Source organism: Amblyomma maculatum, chromosome 1, assembly GCF_055883805.1.
Source record: "Amblyomma maculatum isolate TAMU_Amacu chromosome 1, ASM5588380v1, whole genome shotgun sequence".
NCBI classification, from domain to species: domain Eukaryota; kingdom Metazoa; phylum Arthropoda; class Arachnida; order Ixodida; family Ixodidae; genus Amblyomma; species Amblyomma maculatum.
In genome coordinates this window covers 104,483,081-104,499,931 of record NC_139344.1, presented here as the reverse complement: position 1 = coordinate 104,499,931, position 16,851 = coordinate 104,483,081, and the positions used below count along the sequence as shown (strand labels likewise).

Genomic DNA, 16,851 nt, shown 5'->3' with positions numbered 1-16,851 from the left:
AAGTTTCTGTTGGGTGGGCGGTGTAGTGCCGGCGTTAATGTGATGTTTCAGACGAGAAACTGGCAGCGAAGGGGGAGTGGCTGGCTGAGCGAAGTCAAACACCAACACATTCTGGGTGAGAACATGCTGCAATGCAAGACGCTCTGATGACTGAAGTGATTTGTTGATCATATCGTCGATATTCGCTGAGTCAGTGGCTGTCTGGGCAGACGTACTCGTCGGCAGAGAACGGATGTTCAGAGCGTCATATGCATCAAAGCGAGCAAGTTTCATGCCAGATGGAAGTAAAACAGGTTCATTTGATGCATTCACCATTCACATGTGCACTGTTCCCTCAGCTGCTGCAACAAGAGCCCTTGGAATCAGTACATTCTTCTTCGCAGCGTTCAGAAAACCTGGTTCAACCAGCAAATAGGAAGTGCCCACGCGATTTTCAGAAGAGCGAACTGGAAAAACATTGCAGCTCTAGCTGGTAATAGCACATCCTGTGCGACACTGAATGCTCCATTGTGGTGGTCGGTTGAATCGTTCACAAAAACAGCAAGCACAATGCGGCAAAGAGAAATTTCACCAGCACCGCAGTCAAGTGTAGCCCCACATTCACGTAAAAAGTCAATACTTAAAATGGCATTGTGAGTTGTATGGAGTAATACGATGAACTTCATCCGAAACTTTTCGCCAGTAATAACGACTGACAAGAAGCACATACCAACAGGATACAATGTTTCACCTCCTACACCACGATAAATAGTAGGCCAATTTCAAGCAAACATAACTTTCCGTCCCAGGTGGTTTTTAAAGGTGAAACTATACAGATATAGCGGTACCAGTGTTTACCAACAGGAGAGTATAACATAACATAATGACAGGAAGAGGAATTGGTGAAGATAACCGTCCTGCGACCTCACCTGCATCGGCAGCAGCAGTCAGTTTTCTGGAAGTGGCAATACAAAGCAACGGCAAGGCAACGGTGAACGGCACCGCTGAATAGGCGGTGTGGAACTGCGATCGGAAGTGGGTGAGTCGTTTCGGAGTATGCCTTGTCGCAGCAGGCGGGAATGAGGTGGGTTCTAGGGCTGGTAGTCATGGAATCGCCTCGAAGATTGGCCAGAGGGACTTGTGTACGAATGCGGATGTTGGTCATACGCTGGCAGTACCAGAAAATGTGCCTACGATGACCACAATGGTGACACACCAGAGCCGCATGATGAGTTGTTGGTCCGGGAAAGTCATTGTTGGGATAGTAGTAGTGGCGATACAGGAACGGCGAAGTCGTTTGAAGGGTGGTGGTAGCTTCGCGTTCCTGGTAGTTGGTCTTCCACAGAGCGGCTTGAAAACGGGCCCTGGAGGAGATCAGCTGCGGGATCGCTGCTGATACTATGCCGCGGACGATTGTAGCTTGGTCCAGCCCAGGAGGGCGGTGATTCAAAACGCATCGGCTGGAGCGCACATTCATAGACGGTGTGGGTGGAAGGATGTTGGAATTTCTCAGCCAGTTCTTCTTGGACAATCTGCCGGATGAGACGCCATGTCATCATGATTTTAACTCTTGACATTGGCAATGGTTGGGACATTGGAAAGACGACCGAACTTGGGGCGAACCTGTACATGGTCACAGGAAGCAGCGAGGTTTTCTTTAATAGTGAGGAAATTGTAAAAATCCTCAGCAATTCCTTTCAGAAGGTGGCCAACTTTATCTCCTACCATCATAGCACGGTTAACAGTGCTGCAAAGCTTTAGCACTTCTGTGTACATGGTGCATGTCTCACCTAGCCGCTGGACTTGTTGGGCGAGTTCGGCCTTTGTCTTGCGCGACAAGGAGTCCCCAAAGCACTTTCTCAGTCCCTCCATGAAACTGTCCCGAGAATCTTCGTGGTTTTTTGAACAAAAACAGAGCAGTGCCCACAAGAAAGAAAACTACATTCACCGTCTTGTCCCAGCGGTTATACTTGCTCACTCGTTGGTAATGTGTGAGCTACTGTTCAACCATCTTCATCACACCTTTTCAGAAAATGTACATCGGTCGCGTTGATGCAGCCAGTACCTTATCTGTTCAAGACAGTCCTGAGGATGTTAGCGACACGTCCCAAACGACCCGGTAGGCTAGTCATTTCCTCCCGAGGTATTCATAGTGGGCAACGATAGCGGCAGCCTGGCTGGGCGTCAGCTCTTTTGGATGGCTGATGGGTCCAGGATCGATACACAGCACCTCCACCAAATGCTACGATATCATCATCAGCAGCAGCCTGACCATACCCACTGCTGGGTGAAGGTCTCTACCATATTTCTCCAATTAACCCGGTTCATTGCTCGCTGCATCCACTGGACCCCTGCGAACTTTTTAACCTCGTCCGTCCACCTAACTTTCTGCCGGCCCCTGCTACGTTTTCCTTTTCTTGGAATCCAGTTTGTTACTCTAAGCGATTATCGGTTATCTTCTCTTCGCACTACATGTCCAGCCCACGCCCATTTCTTCTTTCTGATTTCCACCATAATGTCAGTAACTTGAGTTATTTCTCTGACCTACTTATCTCTTCATGTTACCCCTAGCATTTTTCGTTCCATAGCCCTCTGCATTGTTCTCAACTTAAGTAGAACCCTCTTGGTTTGCCTCCACGTTTCAGCCCCATAGGTGAGTACAGGTAAGATGCAACTGCCATATACTTTCCTCTTGAGCGATACCGGTAAGCTGCTAGTCATAATCTGCGAGTGCTTGCCAAATGCGCTCCATCCCAATCTTATTCTTCTTGTGATTTCCTTTTCATGGTCCGGATCTGCAGTTACTACCTGTCCTAAGTAGACATATTCGCCTACTACTTCCAGCAGTGGGCAAAACTAATTTATTTACGGGGTAGGGGTACGTCGTGGAACAGTCAACGAATGATCAGATACTAAGCCCGAGTGCCTCTGCTCTTCAACTTCATCTCAATCCCACTGATTCTGAGTGCAACATATCAATATATTCAAAAGATAATTTCTTTTTACAATTTTTTGGTTTTTAAGACCCATGTCCCCCATTAAGACTGCACTGTAATCTATTGTTTAAAATCCAGAAAATATTTAAAAAAATAAAAAGGGAGGGAGGGAGGGAGGGAGGGAGGGAGGGAGGGAGGGAGGGAGGGAGGGAGGGAGGGAGGTCACTGTACATTACATACACACCGTTCAGCAGAAAGGGCATTGCACTACTACCCAACTAAGGTAACATTTGGAACTTCTTTCACCATATCATAAAATTTTGACTAAGAAGGTTACCCAGATTTTTAGTTTCTTTTACATATATTAAAGGTTTCTTACCTTCAGGGTCTGGTACGATTCTTTCAGACTCGGAACAACAGATTCGGTATCTAAGGAAAGGCTCCCGGAATTCTTGCAGAATGCACTGTAGGCTTGGTTCAGCTCATCTAGAACAGACTGAAGGAGTAAACAAGATTAGTCTCAGTGTCTTTAACACAGAAAGTGGCATGCACATGCATGAAGAAATATGCAAAAAATGAGGTGGGCTAAATGCGTAGGGCATAATACAGCATAGGTCTCAAGATTATTGAGCTTTTATATAGAAAGACAGTTTTGCGAAAGAATTCTGAGCTTAATGGCAGACATTAAAGACACAACATTATCCGAGGGCCTAAAATTGGGAAAACTGTGATGCTAGTCACAGCTTGCCACACTATAGTACTGCTACTTTTGCAAATTTCGCTATTGTCAAAAGAGGAAAGTACAACAAATTTTGTTCATCAATGCCTGAATATTTTGTGTCCAAACAATTTACAGCTTAAACAAATGATGATCATTAAAAGAGCTCACTTTAATGCGCTCAACATCAACTGTTTGGCCAACTTCCTCGGACACCTCCTCTAAGGCTTGAAGCTCCTGCAGAAGTACACCAAAAGCTGCATCCCGCTCGGCCACCAGCACCTCCACCTTATACTGCATAACAAATTTCACACAATTAAAAAAATGGCAGCTTGCTACTTCAACTTTAAGTTAATCTCGTCCACAAATTTTCGCATAAAAATATGAAGTATTTTGAAACTAACCTTAACCCGTTCGCTGCCACGAACGTACCGGTACGTTTTCGCGCTTCGACCCCCTTCCCCCCCATTGTCACCGACGTACCAGTATGCTGTCTATCGTGCGTTCAAAACTTCACGCCTAAGCGCGCAGCTGGTGCACTTGGATAGGCTGCGCCATCTGTAATATCTTTTTTCAAGTTCTTTTTTTGCCTGGCATTGTGTTAGTACGCATGTACTGAAGAGTATGGAGCGACTGCGCCCATCCCCGCCACCTTCTTTGCTGGGGGGCATGGTCGCTCTGCGTACGCTACTCTATTGTGCTAAGCGATCATGCCAGAAAAGCCTGACAGCGAAAGGGTTAAAAGCAAAACCTAACTGATTAAGCGGCTGGGATTTTTACCTTTCACCAAAAACAATTCCATGATGCTTTTTGCATTACGAACTCCCATGTGGTTCCCCATTACTCTACACCAGGGGTTCTCAATATTTTTTTCCTGGAAAAACATCAAAAGATTTCAGAATGGTACTATGGAACCTCTCATGTCACGGCTCATCCTGCCCGCCATGCATGCAAAAGAAAAGGAGCATAGAGAAACAGTACTTGGCACCTCAAGATGTCCAAGTTCAGGTCATAATGGTAGTCTGCAAAGCAAAACAGTTTATACTGAACAAATGCAGCATGGAGGAGGTTGAGACATGGTGAGGAAAGGTGGAGAGGGGAAAATTAGGGGCTGAGGCATGTACAATATTACTTGCTAAGGAAACCCCAGAAATAATTCCAAGGAATCTCTGTGCCATTGTCTCATTTTGAACTCTGCGAGCAATAGACTTTTGTTTGTCAAAATACTGCGTGTCAAGTACATTGTATTGTATTGTATTGTATTGGGTTTTTTGGTGCATAAGCAACTCAGGCTATCATGCGCCAGGAACAAGGTTTATTTTTATTTTGTGGATATATATATATATATATATATATATATATAAATATATTATTTTTTTTTTTTTTTTTGTTCAGGAGCTTTGCATCTTTTAGGAAATGGAGAACATTGTTAACTTCGACCAGTGCATCTTCTTCCAACAGCAGGCTGGGAGAGGAATCTGTTCTGTGTAAAAATGTGCAAAATATTTAACTTCTCTAGTTCAGTGCATGAAAGTATGATGTGGTTTATTGTTAATTCACCACCGCATCCTTCACACAGAGGTCTGTCTTCTTTCTTCAGAATGAAGCTAGAGATGAAGCATTTTTGGTGACTGCACAATTTCCATTCTTCAATAATCGGTTTGACAAGGTGTAATTTATTATTTATTTCGTTGTTCCATGAGGTCTACCATTTTACTCTGTTTTCTCTTTACAAGTCTTAGAACATCTTTATGTGGTATGCTGAGTGGCTGTATTTTAGTATGACGGGCTGCTGCAGCACTTGCATCAGCTCTCATTGCCGCTGATTTCAAAGTGGCTTGGTACCCAACAGAATTTAATTGTATGCTCCTGTGTTTTTGCGGCTATTATATTGTGGAATGATGTCTCCGATTAGAGGTTCTGTAGCATTTTTACGATTTAATGCTGTGATAATGCTGAGAGAATTGGTATAAATGATGCTATTTTCAAAACCTGTCTAATATTTTTTCAACTGCCAAAGAAATAAAATGACATTCAGCTGTTAAAATTGATGAGGACTCCGGTAACTGTACTATCTTTTCCCATTTTTCTTATACTACAGCACTTCCAGCGTGAGATGCTGTTTTAGACCCATCTGTATAGAACACTGTAATCTCTGTATTTGTCATTTAGTGTCAAGAAATCTTGTACTATGTGTTCATGTAGCGTTTGTTTCTTACGGAAGTGTGTCAATGTGAAGTCATGTAAAGCGGAGAAATGGTACCAGAGGGGCAGTGGACTGGGTTTTCGGGCAATATTTGGAAGAGAGTTAAATATGTCTACTTCCTGGCAGGCATATCTGTTCAAAACAAAAAATTAATGGTCTGATAGCTTGAAGTTTGTTGTTAAACAGGGTTCTGGATGAGCCCTTTGTAACTTTGGGGTAGCAAAGGTGTTTTGGCAGTGAACGGATCTTAAGAATATATGAACATGTTAGCATGGTTCTCTTGTCCTCAAGAGATGGCTTGTTGGTTTCCACATAAAGACTGTTTATAGGTGATGCCCTGTAGGCTCCGGTTGAGAGACGCAAACCTGAACTATGTACAGGGTCCAATCTTTTCAGATATGAGGGTCTTGCTGAATCATACGCTATGCTACCATAATCGAGGCAAGAGCGCACTACAGAGCGGTACATACGTATGCAAGAGGCACATCCTGTCAGACCCCCAATGTTTACATGAGAGGACCCTTAATGTCAAAAGTTAAATCGAGGAATTTGTGTTCGTGCTTTACTGGCAGTGCAATTCCATTAACATAAATAATGGGGTCAGTGTGCAGTCCTCGTCTAAGAGAGAAAAGGATGGCTACTGACTTTTGTGTGGAAAATCTGAAACCATTTTTATCTGCCCATGCTGCCAGCTTATTTACTGTTAGCTGTATCTGCCTTTCACATTTGCTACGCTGGCTGATGTGCATGCAATTCACAAGTCGTCAACATAAACTGAATATGTAATGGACTTTGCTATAGAGTTCATTTTTACAATGAAAAGAGGAGTACTTAAAATGCACCCTTGGGACACACCAGTTTCTTGTGTGAAGTTTTTGGAAAGGATGAAACCAAGATGTACTTGAAAAGATCATATTTTCGAGGCGGACAAGGTGATCAGTAGTGGAACATGTTTTCTTGAAACCACACTGGTGAATGTCCAGCATTTTTTGAAATTTGAGAACAAACATCAGTCTTACCGTATAAACGCATGTAAGGGCCGCACTTTTTTTTTCCAGATTCGAGGGCCAATTTTCGGAGTGCGGCCCATACACGCGACATACGAAAAAAAAAAATTCTTTTTTTTCTAGTAAAAACAGACTAATCAGTGAATGTGTGGCATTTATTTATCATTCAATTGTCACTTGTGGACTCTTCCAACTCGAGCTCCCCTACTTTAAGTTTAATACCTGCCGTGTAGCCACCAATATGTTTGCCCATCGTGCTAGAATGACACGCTCGACGGCAATCCTCGAAAAATAAAGCAGAGAGTAACTATGGCATGCGGCCACACCAACCATGCCACCACTGTGCCTTCGACAGTCGCAGATCAAAGCCAGCCTTCTAGAATACTGTAGCCGGACATAGAGTTTAGCCGGGGCTGGCGATGCCGATGATGATATGGATTGCGGAAGCTCGCGGCAGAGAGAAAATATGATAATGATGATGACCTGCGACTTTGGGCACCATCCATGAACGGCATCTGGAAGCTCCTGTGCGTGTGCATTTTGAAGGCTATTCCGGCATGGGTTGTGAAAAGTTTGAGTGCGGCCCTGAAACGGATTTTCTTTTTTTCAAATATTTGCTTCAGGAAATAGGGGGTGCGGCTCATATATGGGTGCGGCCCTTACATGCGTTTATACGATATATTTAGAATGCTTTCAAAGCCCTTCGCTAGACAGCTCGTCAGAGCTTTCGGTCTATAACTGCCTGGGCCTGAGGAGTTTGACAACTTCCCAGGCTTCAACAGAGGCACTATAATAGCTTTCTTCCAGGCCCATATATCCAGATTTTATTAAAGAGTTTCAATAGTGCTTCAACTGAGGTTTCAGATAAATGAGCTAATATTTCATAATGGGTTTCATTAGGTCCTGGAGCAGTGTTTTTGCCAGATAACAGCACTCTATTTATTTCTTCAAGTGTGATGTCAGCATTAAAGGTTTCATTTGCCCTACCAGACATTGGGAGTTTTTGTCTTTCACCTACTGATCCTCAGACACGGTGGACAACTGTGCAGAAGGCATAGGCTTATCTGTTTTAGACCTTGCCTCATGGGTCAAGGCCTTGGAGCCGGCTGACCTGGAGGTCCACGCAGCTTGTTTTGTGGGTGGTAGAGCAGCGCTAGCTGTCTCCCCGGAGGGCGCAGATGGCACTGCCCCGGCCTCACTGTGTGCTAACTGGGCAGGCGCCAGTGACTGCTGTGACTCCGCGCCCTGCTCTATCACAGCCCAGTAGTAAGACTTTTCTGGCAATGAAAGCCTCTTTCATGCTTCCCCGTAAGTTATATTTTCCGTGACTTTCAGAGTGATTACTTCCTTTTCCTTTTCCCATGCTGGGCATGACCGTGAGTAAGCAGGATGAATTCTTTGACAGTTAGTACAAAGGTGTGGCTCAACATCACAGTTATCTGTGGGGTGAGTGTGGGAAGCACATTTGGTACAGGTGAGTTGGTAACAGGAGCTCTGTGAGCTGTGGCTGTACCGTTGGTAGTTATAGCATCTACGTGGGTTCAGGATGCAGGGCCTCAGTTTTATCTTTGTGTAGCCTACTTCGACTGATTCTGGGAGAGTGCTTGCAGCCAAGGTGAACACAATGTGCTTTGCTTGTATCTCTGTTGTCTCGTCTGATCTTTATCCGGTAAACATCTGTGATATTTTGTTTATTCAGGCCTTCAAGGAGTTCCTGTTCGTTTAAGTACCTAAGGTCATCATCAGAGATGACTCCTCGGACTGTGTTGAGTGACCAGTGTGAACTTATTATAACTGGTATTTCTTCAAAAGATTTAACTGAACTTAGCTTTTGATGCTGGTGGTCATAAATCAATTCCAACAGCAGGTCGCCATTTCCAAGCTTCTTCAATTTGTATCCCTGGCCTATGGCCTCAGTCAAAGTCCTTGAAACTACAAATGGAGACACAAGTCGCACAGTTATTTCCTCGTGGTCACTGTGGACCACGTGGAAACGAGGAAAGTTAGTGAGATACTTTGAGAAAAAGACAGTGGTCTCGGTGTGCCCCCTTTTAGGAGGACGATCGGGATTAAGGAGTTTAGATGCCATAAAGTAGTATATTTTTCAGCTGCGGTGCCAGCCACCCACCATGGAGCCCAATGAGGGGATGGGACAGGAACTGGAAAGTCCTGCCCACGCCGCTGTACACCGTAACTATAAACTAATTTGGCTTAACTCAGGGTAGCTAGCCACACGAGGTTAACCTTTGCCGCCTGGAAGTAAGAAGAAATGAAGAAGGTAAGAGAAGACAGGACAGTTTTAAGAAAGGAGATAGGAAAGTGAAAGATGGAGGAGAGGACAGGAAAAGGCGACTGCCAATTTCCTCCAGGTCAGTCAGCCCGGAGGTGCCATCTGTGGGAAGCGTGAGCCAAAATGGTGTGTTGCCTCTGCCAAGGGGCCTTAAAGGTCCAAACACTTGGCATCGGCTCAGCCACCAGGATCCCATTTTCACCAGACACAGCGATGCCACGCACGGCTAAGCGTGGGTGATCGGGTTCGTGGTGTTGAACAGTACACACAAACACCTGCTTTAACAGGTGCCCCCTGCGGGGGTGTGTGTCAAGTACACTTTGCTCCATCCACCATCAACAACCACAAAATGAAACATGCCAATATATCTGTTCAGAAACCTAATGCAGACCTGCGCTTACCATCGACCTTTCCCTCTTAACCACAACCAAGATGAGAAATTTCCACCAAGGATCTCCAGGTACAGCTCACACATCTACTCTTCACTGAAATGGTATACCTGTGCGCATATAATATAAAGAAACAGCATTTGCAGAATGAGGAATCTCAGTAACGTACCACTTTATGAACTCAAAAATGTCTGAATGTCTCATTACCAGGTAGCAATGCACCCCATGATGTTCAGAACATCATAGAGGCTGAAGTGCAGTGCTGGTAGCTTTCCCTCCCAATAACAGTAAGAAACTTTACGGGCCTAATAGAAGCTAAAGCAGAAATTTCATGCAACTACACTTAAGTGAGTGTGTCTTAATGATGTTTCACTCTACTTTTTACGATTCCATGAAATGGATTATCACCAAGGTGTACTGTGGTTCAAAAAAAAAAAAAAGGGTAAATATATACAGTTAATGGCATTGAACAGTAACCACTTTGTTAGCCCACTACTCACCCATGATGCTTCAGCAGTGCAACTTATGCTAGAGGCAAATAAAAAAATGTTTGCGGTAACCATGGCCAATGACCCCAAAACTATACGATATGACGACAGGTTCACAAGGTGGTGAAAACCAGGCTGTTCAAATGATTTATGCATCAAGTAAGAGGTGTTACTGTAATCAAGAGCAGGATGATTTAGTTCTCCAGTGCGAATTCTGGTGCCGATGACTGTTTTTAAGCTTTTTGCTCTTCTTGCTCTCTTAATGCTGCCATACGTACATTTAGCGAAATTCATAAATATAAACCTTCAGTTGTTCTCAACACTATACATGTTCCCTCTTTCCTTTTTGTAGTTTGTGTAGTTTGTGCTGTTCTGTCTTGCAAACAAGAAAACTGGTTGCAGCAGCCTCACAGGTGAAAACTAAGAGAAACCTAGAGCAACAGGCGCACGCAGCTCTGAGATACTTCATTCATGTCATCACCAATCACATGACCCGCAGCAACATTAGTCAGAAATCAATCAATGAAATTTGTGGCTGAGAGTGATATGTTCCTAAATTTTGCCAGACAGGATGATGACAGCTGTGCATGCAAAGGAGCAGACGCTAGTGACAAAACTGTGCAAATGGCGCCTAATCATGATAAGATCCTGTCCGAGGATGAAAAGAATGAGAACATAGCATCAGTTTTGTGTAGAGATGCAATAAACGCATCCAATGTAAAACCTCGTTACAAGAGACACTCAAGGGACCCGAAAAAGATGTCTCTTGTAAGCAAGGTCTCTTGTACTAACCAAAAATTATAAAAGCACTGTGTTGATCAATTTACTGCACATCAGCATATCAATGCATTCACACGCATTAACAGGAAATTGTTCAGGAAAGCTTAAAGAAGTTATTCATACTATAGTATGTATTTTTGTGAGTGCAGAGTGTATTCCTTCCCAAATTCTGGAGGTAAAGCCCTTCCCTTTGCAAGCCTTCCTGTTGCTCTAATACCTTTGAATCACTCTAACATGCTCGTCACCCTCAGATGCTGACACTTTTCCTCTGAAATGTCCTTGTAGTCACCCTCTATGGCATATGTGCCATTTACTTGCGCGAGAATTGCACAGTCTAAAAGCTCTTCGGGAGCACACAAGATCCGCATCTGCAGATACGAATTCCTCAATAGATTCTGGTACCTCAACAGTCTCTTGGATGCTCGCCCAAGCTTCATCTTTAAGGAAGCTTTCCACGGTATCCATATATGGGCCCTCTTACATCATGCCATCACATTTAAAGTCTGCTTGTATGAAAAGGTTTTTCACAGCTTCACTTCTCAGGCCATTCCAGACACCTGAAATCACCTGAACAGCAAACTTCACATCTATTACTATTGTACAGCCTTGCTGCCCGTCGAGCAACAGGCGTTCTACCAACCTTGTTTTGTACAGCAACTTGACGGAGTGAATAATGCCTTTGTCTATTGGCTGAAGGTAGGGTGTGGAGTTTGGAGGGAGAAAATAACTTTGGTAACTTTGAGCACAAGAACTTTGGTGCTGCAAGAAGCATTGTCCACAAAGAGAAAGACATAAGAATTCTGGGCTTTCATCTTGTGATCAAATTTTAACAGCGAGGAGTTAAATATGCTGGATGTCATTCATGAATTTTGATTTGCTTCGAAGGTGACAGTAATGCGATGCCAGTGGCTGAAACAATGGGGTCGTCTCAACTTGCCAATCATGGGGAAGCACTCTTTCTCAGTTACCGACATATAGTAGAACTAAAAGGATGCTGATATGGAACAGAATTTAGCTGAGGGAATCTGAAGTGCATCATGTACGAGTTGGTATGCTTCAGCTGCATGAGTGCACCTGGGTTGTGTCTCTTCTAAGTAGTCAAGATTTGACTCCAGGGACAGGAAAAAGTTGTCCTTAGTAACAAGTGTCTCTTGTAACCATGTCTCTTGTATGCAATGTTGTTAACATTGCAGACATAGGAAAACCAACCAAAACATTTTTAAATGTCTCTTATAGCTGAGTGTCTCTTGTAACAGTGTCTCTTATAACGAGATTTAACTGGTCTACTGCACGTAAGACAAGAGTGAGCAAGCACTCAGGTATCTGGGCAATATGATAGACAGAACTGCCAGCACTGCAGTCAAGTGAGTGGCACCACACAAAAATAAAATTCTTTCATTGCTATGATAAAATTGAACTAAACTTCCTGCTACCTGCAACTGTACTACTACTTTGCCTGCTGCAACATCATATGCACTTCAAACATAAGCTGACCATGCTGAATACTCAAATGTTAAGCGGTATACTGAAAATAAGGCGGTACTACTTATAACACAGTATTTTGCAACTCCCGTGACCTACACCATAATGAGTCCTTGCTGATATTACCTTCTCTACGCAGTTCCGGATAACGTCCTGTGCTGTCTGAAGGCGAACGATGGCAGCTTCCACACTTGGTACCGGCTCTATTATCTGCCCACAACTGCCATGCTCATCCAAGGCTTTTTCAATGACATCCTTTACTTCTGGATCCGTAGAAAATTGTTCTCTCTGCAGTTTCACTTCATCCAACAGGGTGATGAGACCGGGGAGCTGCGGTGAAAAAAAAAAAATTGTACAACGAAGAGAAGGAATGCTGTGCAGTGCACAGGGTGTCTAGCAAACCACTATTTTCAAAATCCCCGACTTTTCCAGGTTTTCCCTGATTATTTCAAGTCAAATTCCTTGACGAGTAAAGAGGCTCAAAAATGTAGCTGCTCACTGCGCCTTTCCCTTCCTGTGAACCAATTTAACTTAGCTAATAATAATTCCCCAAAAAATCTATTTATTATTCACATTCTCCAATTTACAATAGCGAAAGGCTGTCATTAGTGTTAATAATGAATAAAAACGTCGCAAGTTTACTGAAAATTAAAAGCGCACTGATGCCAGCCTCAGGAGAGCTTTGATACTACCAGTTGCGAAATGTCCTATAGCCGATGTATCAAAAGAACAACTGTTTTGATTGGTCAAACTTCAGGTGTGTATAGAGTGCCTCGATGCAAGGCACCGTAGGTCACGGCCTGTCTCGAGAGAGGGCGAGTTCTCTCCCTTGAGACTGGCCGTGCCTAGGTGTATAATAGTGGCAGCGCCTGCGGCCATTAAAGGAAAATGCAACTGTCTAAGTTGCAAACTTTCAGATTGTTGATAAATGCGCAATTAGCTGGAAAATAAAATTAGTTGAAGACTTGCAACAGCAAAAATTCTTAAATATAACAGACGTAAAGTTAAGGGGAATGTTCAAAAATAGATTTTGAGACAAACTCATTTCTGGAATGTTTATCCTTTCGGGCACCTGCAGTAAAATTATTAACATTAAATTCGGTCAGGAAATGCAATAAAATCGTCATGGCAGCAACGAAATGCCCCCGAAAAGATGGATTTGTTCGAAATTCCTGCGTATCTGCGGGCGTTGTAGCAGGCCGATCGCCACCACCTTGCACTTGGTTTAAAGCTGTTTTCTTTGTGCGCAATTTGCGCTATCTCAAACTGGCGTCACTCAAGCGGACTGGCTGCGCGCGCCAGTTTTCCCAAGGCCGTTTATAGTATCTTACTTAGCTCTCACGCTGTATGCCGTTCCGCTTCTCCCATTGGCTGGCGTGTTCGTGCAGATCTTTTCCTTGTGATCGAGATGCCAGAAAACAGCAGATTGTAACCGTGCACCCGACGAGCCTTTGGAAGCCTTTGCTAGATGTGCAGGAAACATCAAACACGCTGCCTGATGACGACACTGCGGGTTCAAATTGCAGCGAAAATTGCATCTCGGATCACGGTACACTTTTAGTTGTGCCGCCGCTGTGTACTACTATGGTGGAGCCGGCGCACTGCCATTCTGTCAGGAAAGTTCGCGACCCAACGAAGTTTCACCTTAGCGTTAGTGCGGAATGCGATGCCCGTACCGAAATTGTGATTGTGGACATAAAAGTGCTAAGCAATTTTATCGCGCACACGAAGCATGGAACCTACGGCGAGATCGCGAAGACGTGAGCGGTCAACTGCTGGAGTGTCACAAAGGACCTCAGCTCTAGCTCAGTTCCACGATCGCTTTCACGCTGGCCGCTGCCGGCGCAATTACTCCCGATTTTTGTCACGTACTACTTTCATGCAGCGCTTCTGCACATTTAACTGAGTACCCAACTCACGTGTGTATTGGTTCTACTGTGGCAGCTCAGCCATGCACTGGCGTCAAAGTAATATATTGTGCCTCGCCTTGCGGCGCGGCTGCGATAGGGGCCCAAGCGCTAAGGAATAAATAAATAAATAAATAAAAAAAGCATAAATAACATACTTGCTGTGTGCCAGCTTAAAACGAAAATGCCCTGCACAGTGTATCGTGCCATTTTCCACGACTTGACGAAATTTTTGATGGATTTTCTGACATTTCCCTGATTTTTCCCGATGCATAAAGTTTCTCTGATAATTCCCGGTTTTCCCGGTTGCTACATACACCCTGAATACATCAAAGAAATATGAAAATATTACAACAGAAAAATTACATGCAGGTTCAGAAAACAGCCCGAGTATGCCAAGTTTACAAAGGTGGAAACGAGTGAAATTTTCAATGACTGTTATTCCAGTACTATCTAAAGTATTTGAAAGCATAATCACTAGTAGGCTAGAAGTATTTTTCTTTTCCAAACACAACTTCATGCACCCTCCTCAATTTGGATTCATAACAGAACAAGCATTATTAACCGTGAAAGATTGAATCATTCAAAACACTAAGTACTGCACATAAACTCTGAGTCTGCGGTGAAAAAGGCATAGCTTCTATTCTGCAGAGGAGTTATAAACTGCAGCCTAAGGTAATAAGTGATATTTGTTCTGACAAACTATTTATTAAGCAAGGCCTCCCTCATGGATCTAAACTAAAACCTGTTACATTCATAATATGCATCACATCTCTTGGACACTTGAACCACCTGGCATAGCCATGTATGTAGACGATACCAATGCATTCTTAACGTGATCCCTGCCTCCTTCAGAAAAGATGGTAAATTTTCACCTTGAAATGTTGCATGTCCCACAACAGGCTAAGACTTAGCCTAAATCTTTCCGGAATGAATCACAATATATTTCAAATGATAAATACTATCAAATTCTGATTGAAATGATATATATGAAAATACATAACTAAAAAGTTTGTTAATTTGAACTTCACGGAACCGGGAAAAAGTTCAAACTATCGAATGGCCTCGAAAAAAACTGACTAGAAACATTTTCATTATGGTAATTTACCCTGTTTACTCGCGTAACGATCCCCTCGCACAATGAGCCTATCCTCAACTTTTGCCACTGAGAGTTTAAAAAAAAAAAAAAAGAGAAAAGCGTTAGCTACTAACATATCCCTACGTTTCATGCTGTTTCATGACGTTGCTGTCGCCATTCTTGGGAATGCACCAAGTTGCTGTGCAGCAATAAGATCACAGTGTGTTTACCTTTCGACATTAGCTCTAACAGAGAAGCGGGGGGGGGCGGGGGGGGAGGGGAGAGGCAACTTGGCAGGATGCCAACACTCGTCTGGTTGTGCAGGCCTCGTTTTCAGAATGTTCGCCTTATCACGCTGTGATTGGGGCGGTGAAAAACGGCTCGATTTTTACAAATTGTGCCTCATTAAATGTGATGCACACCCGGAATTTCTGAGAATAATGCTTTGGACAGACGTGGTCCAATTAAAGTCATTTTGCACAATCCCATTACTGGTGCGACAAGAACCTACATCGGGTATGTCAGCACAAGAACCATGTAAGATGGTCAGCAAATACTTAGTGCGTGACTTGTAACAGCCGTATTGTCAGTCCCTACTTCATCGACTGAAGCCTCAAATGGAAAAAGAACACACAGACTGCGTTCTAAAAGGCACTATCTCTGAACATGCCTCGAAGCTACCAGTGGTTGTTTAGAAAAAAAAAAAAGAATTCAGCATGACGAAGCCCCGTAGAAATTTTCTTTCGCCACAGCGCCAGCAAACCTCGAAGACCCGAAGGTGCATGTCAAGATATTAGCTGAGGATATTCCTAGAGAGATGCTCATTTCCGCACTGAACTTCTTTACGACTTCATTCTTCGGTACATCACAATGGATGGCAGTAAGTTTAAACACGTCATGTGAAAATAACTCCCTGCCATCTCAAGCAGTACAGTAAAAGCTCGTTAATTCGAACTTTAAGGGACCGGGAAAAAAGTTCGAATTATCCGATGTTCGAATTATCGAATGGCCTCGAAAAAACTGACCAAAACCGTTTGTACTACAATAAATGTACCGTATTTAGTCGCGTAACGAACTCGCTCGCATAATGAACCCACCCAGCCCCGATTTGTGCCTACGAATCTGAAAAAAAAAAAAAATAATAATAATAAAGGCGTCAGTCGTTAGCGCGTCCCTCTGTTTCGCGCCTTCACGGTCCACAACACATTTCTTGGCAGTGCGTCAAGATGCTGCGCGGCGATAACGGCGTGTTTATCTTTTGACTTTAGCTCGGGCAGGGGGGAGGAAAGCGAACTTGGCAAAGTGCCAGCGCTTATCCAGTTGTGCAAGCCTCCTTTTCAGTACGTTCGCTTTATCATGCTATGAGCGACTTGGGCGGGTGGCACCGTCTACTGCCACTCCAATCATCGGAGCGAACGGTGCTAAAAGCCGGCGTCATGATCGCGGCTGACTCGTGTGCTTCCGTTGACGACTGATGGGTGGAAGGATGGATGGCTATCGCAAAAAAAAAAAAAAAAAGTTTAACCCATAGTGCCCGTCCCAGATCATAGCCTTTTATGGGCATTGGCTGGGACCGCGCCGACAGTACTTA

The 16,851-nt window shown here is 43.8% G+C and overlaps 1 protein-coding gene across 1 annotated transcript in view; it reads right to left on the bottom strand.

Moving 5' to 3' along the window:
* Positions 1 to 16,851, bottom strand: part of LOC146203401 (serine/threonine-protein kinase 31-like) — a 237,328-nt gene that overhangs the window by 100,316 nt on the left and 120,161 nt on the right. Inside the window, exons 11-13 of the mRNA XM_084588737.1 lie at positions 12,402 to 12,605; positions 3,805 to 3,927; positions 3,295 to 3,411 (exon numbers count right to left, since the gene is read on the bottom strand). Coding sequence (XP_084444863.1) covers positions 3,295 to 3,411; positions 3,805 to 3,927; positions 12,402 to 12,605 — 444 coding nt within the window. The remainder of the gene's footprint in view (positions 1 to 3,294; positions 3,412 to 3,804; positions 3,928 to 12,401; positions 12,606 to 16,851) is intronic.